General features: G+C 39.1%; 1 protein-coding gene across 1 annotated transcript; it reads right to left on the bottom strand.

Annotated features, from left to right (window-relative positions):
• Positions 1-163: 163 nt before the first annotated feature.
• Positions 164-7,792, bottom strand: LOC121953287 (mitochondrial antiviral-signaling protein-like). Its single transcript, XM_042500288.1, is given in 7 exon segments — positions 164-2,719; positions 3,458-3,517; positions 3,519-4,111; positions 4,114-4,179; positions 4,857-5,058; positions 5,841-5,963; positions 7,645-7,792. Coding segments are annotated over 7 exon segments (1,872 nt in total). The 5' UTR covers positions 7,729-7,792; the 3' UTR covers positions 164-1,975.
• Positions 7,793-9,689: the final 1,897 nt, after the last annotated feature.

Genomic DNA, 9,689 nt, shown 5'->3' with positions numbered 1-9,689 from the left:
AAATGCAATAAAAGACGATAAATATAGGAAGTAATATAACAAGACGACATCACATCAGTAGGAATAAAACAAAGATAAGATGATGAAAACAGATGAATAAGAGGTAGACGAAAAAGTGAATTAATCAAAATGTGAAAAGATGGTATGAAAAATATTTCTTTTCTTTTTTTAAAGAAAATTCAGGTTTATTGATGTAATTATCAAATTCACAGAGAGGGACAGTGCAAACAAAGTAAGGAAAATGACAATACATCTTTGCAGCTCAAATATCCGCCTAAAGTGTGCAAAGCTGGGATGGGTTTTTTTTTTTTACATTTCTAACACTGAATTGACAATGCTGTTAAAATAATCTCATTTTAAGTATGTGACACAGTCAAACATGTTGAGAGAAATCTGTGGAAAAATAAAATGTCTCAAAAATTTACACCAGATGATGGGCAGAGAGCAAACATCAATGGTTTAAACTGGTGGTTACCAAATTTTGAGCTCCAAGGACCTATCAAGTGTGTCAAATTTTTATTGCACATGTTTAAATACTTTCTGATTGTTTCCTTCATTAATAAAAGGCAAAGTGCTTCCTCACAAACCACAGATTTGCAGCAAGTGCATAATTAACCTCAGATTTGAACGCAGCTCCATTAAGTTCCCAAACCAGATTATGAAGGGCAGATTTGGTTTTTGCTCACTGTGGTCAACATCATTCAACAATAAAATTATAAAACATAGTGCAACTTAACAACAAGGCACAGTGGTAAAGCACAATGTCATAGTTTCACTAGACGATTATCATGGCCAACAGTTTACGATTACGATTTTATCGCAATATCTCTGAAAAATTTGACAAAAACAAAACAAAAAAAGGATGTCATAATACTTTCAGTAAAATAAATCCTTAAGTGCATTTTGTCTCGTTTTTTGGTTAGTGAATTACACTCAAAATTAAGGCTGTGCCCAACTCAAAATTATGTCAGGTGAATCAGATTTGGCTGTTCAATATGAACATTCGACTATTCGTTCCCTTTTTCTTCCCAATAATAACTTTGAGAGTCTGAGCCGAGTTTAGCAGGACTCTCAGGGTGACAGAGTAAGTGTAAGTTCATTTACCTTAACTTTACAAAAGTATACAAAAAGAGAAATTACACTTAACGGAGAGCGAGAAGGCAACCGCATGGCTTTGGGGCAGCGAGACAAAGTGTGATTGTTGTGGCCTGAAATGCCTTTTTTTCACGGCAGCTTTTTTCATGCATAACATGATATTATGCATTTTCAGAGCCAATAAAATACAGCAAATATTTCAGTAAAATCCCAGCTGGTCCAAAGGTTTCTTTGTCATGCTGATCTGAGCCGGCAAAAGGATTTAGACACAGCAAAGTCAATGTCGACGAGGCCGTGTGTGCTCGTAATGAGATGAGTCAAAGTTTTTCTAAGGTTACAGTGATTGTAAAGAGATCACTGAGACTTTGATTTGCATCTAAGTTACAATTCATGGGATGGATATCATGATATGATACCTTTCCAGCGTCTATACTGGCCTAAAATAAAGCAAATATTAAAAACATAGCTGGTTATTTGTCACATAGGTTTCAAGCCAGTCAAGAAGATTCAGAAACATCGGGGTTGACGAGGATGAGATTCACGTGTGCTCACAATAAGATGAGTTGAAGCTGCTGTAAAGTTGCGGCGATTGGAAGAAATTGCAGGGATAGCGTGATTTTTCTGCAATTGCAACATTGCAAAATCCTAGCGGGATTGATAATTAATTGACATGATATCAATATTTCTTTTTTAAAATCACGGTTATCTTCAATACTGGTATATCCAGACACCCATACTTGTGATTAATGACATGATCAAAGGTCTAGCAAGTCAGCTGTTATTACTGAAGGTAATAACTTAACAGCTGCCTCACGCCATCCCAGTCCAATGAATACAGTTAGGCACCGAAACCTTAAAATCAATCTTCCTTTAAAAGGTATTAAATCCCCTTATTTCTAAACCTCCACGCCATCAGCAGTGCACAGGCGCCCACTCCTGCAGCCATCAGAATGTACTTTGTATTAGCCGGCAGGGTGCGAGAGGCCATCTTCTCCTGTGAATCCTTCGGCTCAGCGGGCGCAGGCTCAGAGGGGAGGTGGTTCTCGCTGGAGGCGGCGTTCACACTCACAACACAATCAGCAGCGTTGTTGGATAGCGGCGGTGCAGAAGTGATCTGTTTGGCTGCTTCGCCGGTGACGATTTGAACTTGTGGTGTTGCGATTTGGCCGTCTAGATTCATGATAGACGGCTCCCCGGATACATGCACAGAGTTCTCCTGCACTGTCTGCATTCCCAAACTCTGAGCTGGAGACTCGTAGTAGTTTTCCTCCGGTTCGTTGTGGTTAAAAGCGATGCCCTGCTCCTGGCATGGCAGTGCAGACGCTGTTCTCACGGTGGTGGAGGTGACGGCAGAGCACGCAGGAAGGTGGGCAGAGGTGTCATCGTCCGCTGCAGCGTCACTCATTTCCAGACGCTCGCTGTTACCCGAGTAGAACTGCTCCGGCGAGTTGGGTGCAGGGATGGTCGGGCTGCTGTAATTCTGCGGGTGCATGCTGACGAGTCGGCCAGGTTTGCTCAGATACACCGAGAAATCCTCGGAGACAGAGACGTCGTTCTCAGCAGCGGCAGCAGGCTGCGGGGAGGCCGGAGCTTTAGTTTGTGTCCGCCGGCTTTTTCCAACGACCTGCAGGAGAAATTGATATCACATGTCAAATCGAGTTTTAACCCTCAATGGTGTTCCTCCAGGTAACATACCCGTTTTGGGCCGTTTACACCCACAAAATATGTCCTCAGTTATCTTGCAATACTGAAATGACTTTCTGGAGTCCGTGCTGAGTCTCTTTTTTGGGGCCTTTCTCACATGGTTTAGCTCTGTCAGCTCTCTACATACAAATGTTCCTAAAAAATGGATACGCAATAATTGATGTGATGTATAATTTTGAACTTTACTTGATAAATAATGATAAAAAATTGTTAAAATGCAAATGTTGCCTCGATGCCACACAGGAAAGAAACACACCAGGGAACTGTAAACAATCATTTAAATGTAAAACAAATTATCGGAAAAAGAAAATTTGTCAAAATGTCAAGAAAATTATACATTTCAAATTATGTTAGAGAAAACACACATTATATTTTTTTCAAAATTCAGCACATTTTGAGTAATTTTCCTGTGTTTATTTACTTTTTCCTATTTTGCTTATTTTCAAGTAATTTTCTTGCAGTTTTTCCTCTAATTTCTTACTAATTTTGGGCCATGTCCATTTCTTGGCCAAAACTTTTTTGAAGAAATAACATATTTAATTCATTCATTTAAATTTGCCTGATGAAGGTTTTGGGACTGAAACAAATTTATTATTATTATTAAGATCAACAGGATGCAGGATGTTTAGTGTTAAAATGATGATATTTTGGGACTCACCTGTGCAGCAGGAGGTTCAGACGTCTCCTCAGGCTGCAGGACAGCAGCAGGTTCGACGTCCCACAGGAGGGCTGGTGTCCTGGACTGGAGGCCTCTTTGGGGTCAGGGTGAGGAAAGAGGATCCATCGGTCACATCTGAGTTGATGTGAGCAGGAGAGGGACTCTGTGGTGGTCTGACCTCTGTGGAGGTCGTTGTTGTGTGGGGACGATCTGGGGACGGAGCGTCTGTCTCACGCGGCCCGGCAGGACACGATGGTGGAGGAGCGATCGATACCTGGTTTGCTGCGCTCGTCTGATCAGGGATCACAGCATCGTCTCCACAGACGTCCTGGACGTCTGATTCAGAGTTTTCCTCCGGCTCCTGGTGAGAGTTCACCTCCCTCTGAGGAGGTGGGGTAGTAGAGGCAGGAGAAGGAGGAGGTGTTGATGGAGGAGGTGTCACTTCAACCTGAGCGGGCCGCGGAGGCTCGGGGACGGGCTCAGGAGGGGAGGTGGCCTTGGGAAGTCGAGCTGCTGAGCTCTGGGGGTCTTGCGGACTCACAGGGGTTTCCAGAGGGGGCGAGGCCGGAGCAGCTGGCTCTGACGGAGCCGACGCTCCGGCTGGAGGAGCAGCAGCAGCCGGACCGCTGGCTCCGCTCGCTGGGACGGACACAGACCGGCAGATGGTGCTGGATGGACGTGAGCCCTGACGACAGTGGTTGGAGGGGAGCTGGGGCTGGAATCTGGGGCAAAGCAAATTACACTGTCATTTAAATAAGGGTTCGTACAAACAGGTGCGAGTCAAATTTAAGGACTTTCAAGTACTTGTTCAAGCACTCACTTTTATTTTCAAGGATGAAATTGTTTTCTACATAAACATCTGTTGCAAAGAAATTGCGCAGCTTCATAAATGGAGCAAAGATGCAACCAGAGTTTAATTTCTGTTTAATTACTGCTCAAAACAACAGCAGTTTGAGTGTTTTGCAGGCTCGTGAAACGTCCTGGTGCTGAATATTAACTGGTGCTTATCAAAGATTGATGCTCATACAGCAAATAACTACAGCCACTACCACTCTTTGCTTCCTAGTTTAAACCCTTTCTCTAATACATTTCATAAAATAATTTATCACTCTCTTCTCCTCACATTTATATTCATGTATTTTTCAAAAGACAAAGTTAAAAAATGTGATTTTAAGGTATTCCTGTACTTAGATTTCTGAGTGGAAAATTCAAGTACTTCAAGCACCTCAAGCCCCTTCTATGAACCCTCAGCAGAATAATCTCCGATGCATTTTGTGTAAAAATAACACAGTGCCATCTAAATCTCTGTTTTGGATGCCACCAACTTTCACATCACACAGCATATTTTTCCAGTCTAAATGGAAAACTACATTAAATTTTACACAACAATACACAGTACCAGGTACTTGGCTTGCTGACTTTGGGACGCCTCTCAGAGCGTCGTACTCCGCTCTGATCTCGGCTGCCAGAGTCGGCTGCTCACACGCGTCGAGTGCTTCGATGAACTGCTCCGGCCAGTTTTCTCTCCTCTTCAGACAGTCCAGGAGAGCCACCACGCTGTCACTGTTCCCACGAGTCTCTCTTTTTGCCTCGATGTTTTCCTAAAGTTTGATTTTGGAGGGGAAAAAAAAAACACATTAATTTATCAAAGGTACAGTTTCTTATTGTTAACTGTGCAAAAATGTTCTATTTGTTGTGAAAATGCATCGTTAAGTTTGGAGAAAAACATTAACTATAAATGCTAGACTACAGTTTTTATAAAAAAGTCAAGTACGACATCAAAGCAACCGCGTGCGATGAATATCCAAACAACTTCAGATCCATATTAGCACTGGGTGTCAAAGTAAACACTTTCTGATCATGACTAATACCAAATGTTAGTTCAGACGAAGTCTTGTTAACGTGTTACTGTTTGATAATATATTTAAATTCTCAAAAGGTCACATTTGTTTGTGTGTGTGTGTGTGTGTGTGTGTGTGTGTGTTCTCATCATTCTCTTATCCTCCCATTTCAAGTATTTTTCTCAAAGACCAAGTTAAAAAATGTCTGATTTTCAAGGTATTCCTGTACTTAAATTTTTGAGTGCCAAATTTGAGTGTTCAGATTATATAGTTCCTGACACACACACACACACACACACACACACACACACACACATATATATAATTTTTAAGAAGTTCAGTTGCAGGTGTTTGTGTTAAGACATTTAACATTTGAGAGTTTGCAAATGTTTAAGCAGAGCTTTGGTACATTTTTGGTACTGAATTCGCACTAGTGTGGAAAAATTTGGATACTAAGACATAACAGAGACTTCCATGCATCTGTATGCAGTTTGCTGTATCCTCAGCCCGAATCCTCGCCCCCGATATCTGATGAAACTTACCCTGTCGTGAGGAGTCAAGCAAGGTAGATGGTACATGATTTCTCGCGCGTCCAGCTTTTTCACAAAGGTCGGCATGTTGCGCCGCATGTATCCATTGTACAGCTTGTCGCTGGCAAACGGCATCTGTAAAATCAATCAATCAATTCTAATTGTCACATGAAATCATGTTAGTGATGATGATAATATTTTAGTGAACACCTCATTTGGGGAAGCACCTCGGCCACATTCCTTATTTCTACCATTTTACTGCATGTGAGATGTGAAAGTATCCAAAAACTGCATTAAGGAAACTGCAGTGATCACAGAGACAGTTAGAGGATTTTTTTTTCCAATGGAAACCGAAAGTGAAAATACGATCAGACATCCTGCAGTTGTGGGGGAAAAGGAAACCATTTCTTCTTTGTTGCAATTTACAATCATCATTTCAAGAAAAAATATCTTAAAAACATCTCACAGCTACTACTTCAGTTTTAGTCTGTAAAAGTTTGACAAGTTGGCGAGAAAGAGAAGTGAAAACAGATTAATTATATGAATGTGGCACAGTAGCATGAGGAAATCATCAAGGACGTTTTAAACATCTGACTAAGCAGGTCGGGGAAAATTTAAAAGAGGATGCACACAAACAATAACGATAATAGAGACTTACAGCTGCCTGTAAATCATTTAAATATATCATGAAAAGTACTTTTCAAACCTTGCCCTGGAACTAGACGATCATTTCACTGCTGTGTGTTCATATGTTCATGTTTTTATCTTATGTTTATATTCTCTACAATTATTCTTTACTATATTATTATTATTCTATTACTATTTATAGGTAAAAGTACTGATTTCTAAGATTGTGAGGGCTTTGAAGGGGAAACTGAAAACAACAAAGAAACTAGAGACTAATACCTGCCTTCATTAGGAAAGCTGCATGCTAACATGCAGAACGTGAGACAAAAATCAGCCTGTAAATAACTAAAATAAATCATCCAAAAATACTTTTCAAGCCTTTTTGGGTGGTAAAACTACTGACTTTTAGGATTGAGGGGATTAAAAAAGGGTTGCACACAGACATCAAGGACAATAGAGACTAACAACTGCTTATAAACAGGTGAAAAATGTGGTGTGAAAATACCTGTCCGTGCTTTTTTCTGACTTAAAAGACTGGTAAGACTTAAAAAAGTGTGCGCACAAACAAGTACCATAAAGACTGATATCTGCCTGAAAATAATTGAAATATATCTTAAAAAAAAACACTTTACAAGCCTATTCTGGGTAAAATAACTGAGTTAAAAAGATTGGGAAACACAAACAGGGCATTTAAAAAAGAAATCTGCTGGTAAATCATTGAAATAAATCATTAAAAAACACTTTTTAAACCTTTTTGAGGGTAACAATACTGACTTAAAAGAATGTGAGGACTTTAAAAAAGGTTGCACAGAAACAACAAGGACATTAGATACAAATACCTGCTATAAATCATTGAAATAAATCATGCAAAAATACCTTTCAAGGTTTTTCGGGGGTTTAACTACCAAATTGTAACATTGAGAGGCCTTTAAAAGGCTGCACACAATAAAAAAGGACTACATAAATGCTGTAAAATTAAACTATCAAACGTGAATTAGCATTGAAATTAGCATTAGCTTACTTTATATTGATAAACACGGCACATGCTAACTAATGTGCTAAAACTAGCTAGCTAAAACTAACAGTTGGCACTCTATTTTTGACAAAAACGCTCAATGAAACGCCAACTGATAAAATATCACACTTAATCAAGATTAATAGATCTTAATGTGATGTAATCTGGTCTCACCTTTCGTGTTTTGGTGCCTGAGCGGCTCGTGTCTCCCTCTGTGAAGCTTTTCCTGCTCCCTCTGACCGTCTTCTTCACACACATCTGGGCAGACCCGTTCTCTGTTTCTATTGGACGACGGCGCCGTCAATCAAAGCGCAGACCAATAGGATTGAGGACGTGCTGTAAAGAAGGCGGGGCGTGTTTGAGCTCTATAAAAGTGCTGCTTGACCCCAAAACACCAGTTTAGCTGCTCTGTAATGGGAAGACAGGAGAGTTAGAGTTTGTTGTTACTGGTTTTAGATGACAAAATTTTTTAAAAATATTTTCAATATACTAAAAGCTAAGATTTTAAAAAAATTATTATCACATATTGGGATATGACAATGATTAGCAGCAACATTGTTTTTTATAAACTATTATTTTTTGTGAAGTGTCAGATACTCACACTCATAACGCTCTGCACACAAAATGTGCTTTTCAAAATCAGGCTATAAAAAAATATTATAAATGAATATGTTTTTCAGTCCCAGTCATAAATATCAAATATTCATCCATTTAACTTTCAATGCCAGGTTTTTGGTCATGATGCCACCATAATGTAACATTTAAAGAAAGAACCATTTTAATAATTTTTTAAAAAGAAATAAATAAATTGCAATATATGTTATTGCAATATTCATAATGCAAAACATTTTAAATCAACCTAATATTGTATCATAATTTAGGTATCATGATAATATCGTAAATATTCATTAATTTTCCGAATTTTACCTCGTTAATGCCAGGTTCTGGTCATGATGACCCTATAATTTAAGATTAAAAAAGAAATAATTTTAATGTTTTGCAACATTAATAATATTGCAAAACATTCAAAAACACCCTAATATTGTATCCCAATTTAGGTATGATGATAATATCCTTTAAATTGTCATGACGCCACTGTTTTTAGATGAAAGTAAAAACAAAAAAATAATCATTTTAATATACTACATGCTAATTAGATTTCCCCCCCCTTTTTTTGGATTATCACAGCCTGGGATATGTCAGTGATTTGCAGCAGCATCGATTGTTACAGTGCACCTGGTAGAAATAGCATTTATTTTCTTGATATTCCAAATTTGTTGAAATAAGATGTTCAGGGGGAAAATAGCAAAAATGACAATTTCAATGGCAAAAGCCAAGAATGACACCCAGAAATAATACAGTGCATTATTTTCTGCCTTGATGGCTGTGGGATCGAAAGTCTCACTTTCAGGTGTTTAGTTTAGGAGTTCAGGCTTTTTGACGGAAAAGTACGGCGGTGGAAATACTTTTAATATATTAAAGAACGGCACAACATGAACAGTCTCAGATATGAAGCTTTAATTTTCTCTGATCGGATCATATCCAGGATCATCTGCTGCCACAGTGCTACAATAACAGGCACTTACTGTTTGACAGTTTGTGTCCAAACATCATGAAACAGATTCTCCAACAGACAAAAATATCCTGAACTCAAGCAGCTCACACGTCAAACAAACCCAGAGCCCCAGCAGTCAGATCACACAGCACAGTTTCAAACATGGCACATTTAATGCGCCGACAGCAAAATCACTCAGCGGTCACAGCCTTTAAAATAAAAGCAGAGTTTGTAGCCCCAAAATTTAGGGATAAAGGTAACGGTGTCACCTAGTGGTGACTGAAAATCAACAGAAAAATCTGTTAAATCATTTTAAAACAAAGCAAAGCTGCAAAATAAAAATCAAACACAATCTGCAAACAGATCAGATCATCACAGATAATCCCTGACAAAACCTGCTTACTGAGGAAAGTCTGATGCACATGAATTATTACTAGACTGCAGTAGTTTAAAGTAATTTGATGCTTCCTGTGTATTTGTACAACAGTGGCGGGCCATCAAGGTGCAAACATTTCCAAACATCAACAGAATCCAATTTTTTTTTTTTTGAAGCAAAAACTTCACAAGAACCAAAACCAGCCCAAACAGAGGTGACTAAAAGCAGTTTGGCACCAACCACTGTGTAACCGTCAAAGGAAACAACGCATGCTCGGCGTTTTTCTTT

The sequence above is a fragment of the Plectropomus leopardus genome, chromosome 14 (assembly GCF_008729295.1).
Source record: "Plectropomus leopardus isolate mb chromosome 14, YSFRI_Pleo_2.0, whole genome shotgun sequence".
NCBI classification, from domain to species: domain Eukaryota; kingdom Metazoa; phylum Chordata; class Actinopteri; order Perciformes; family Serranidae; genus Plectropomus; species Plectropomus leopardus.
The sequence above is the reverse complement of the archived record's forward strand: the minus strand, read 5'-3'. Positions and strand labels throughout refer to the sequence as shown.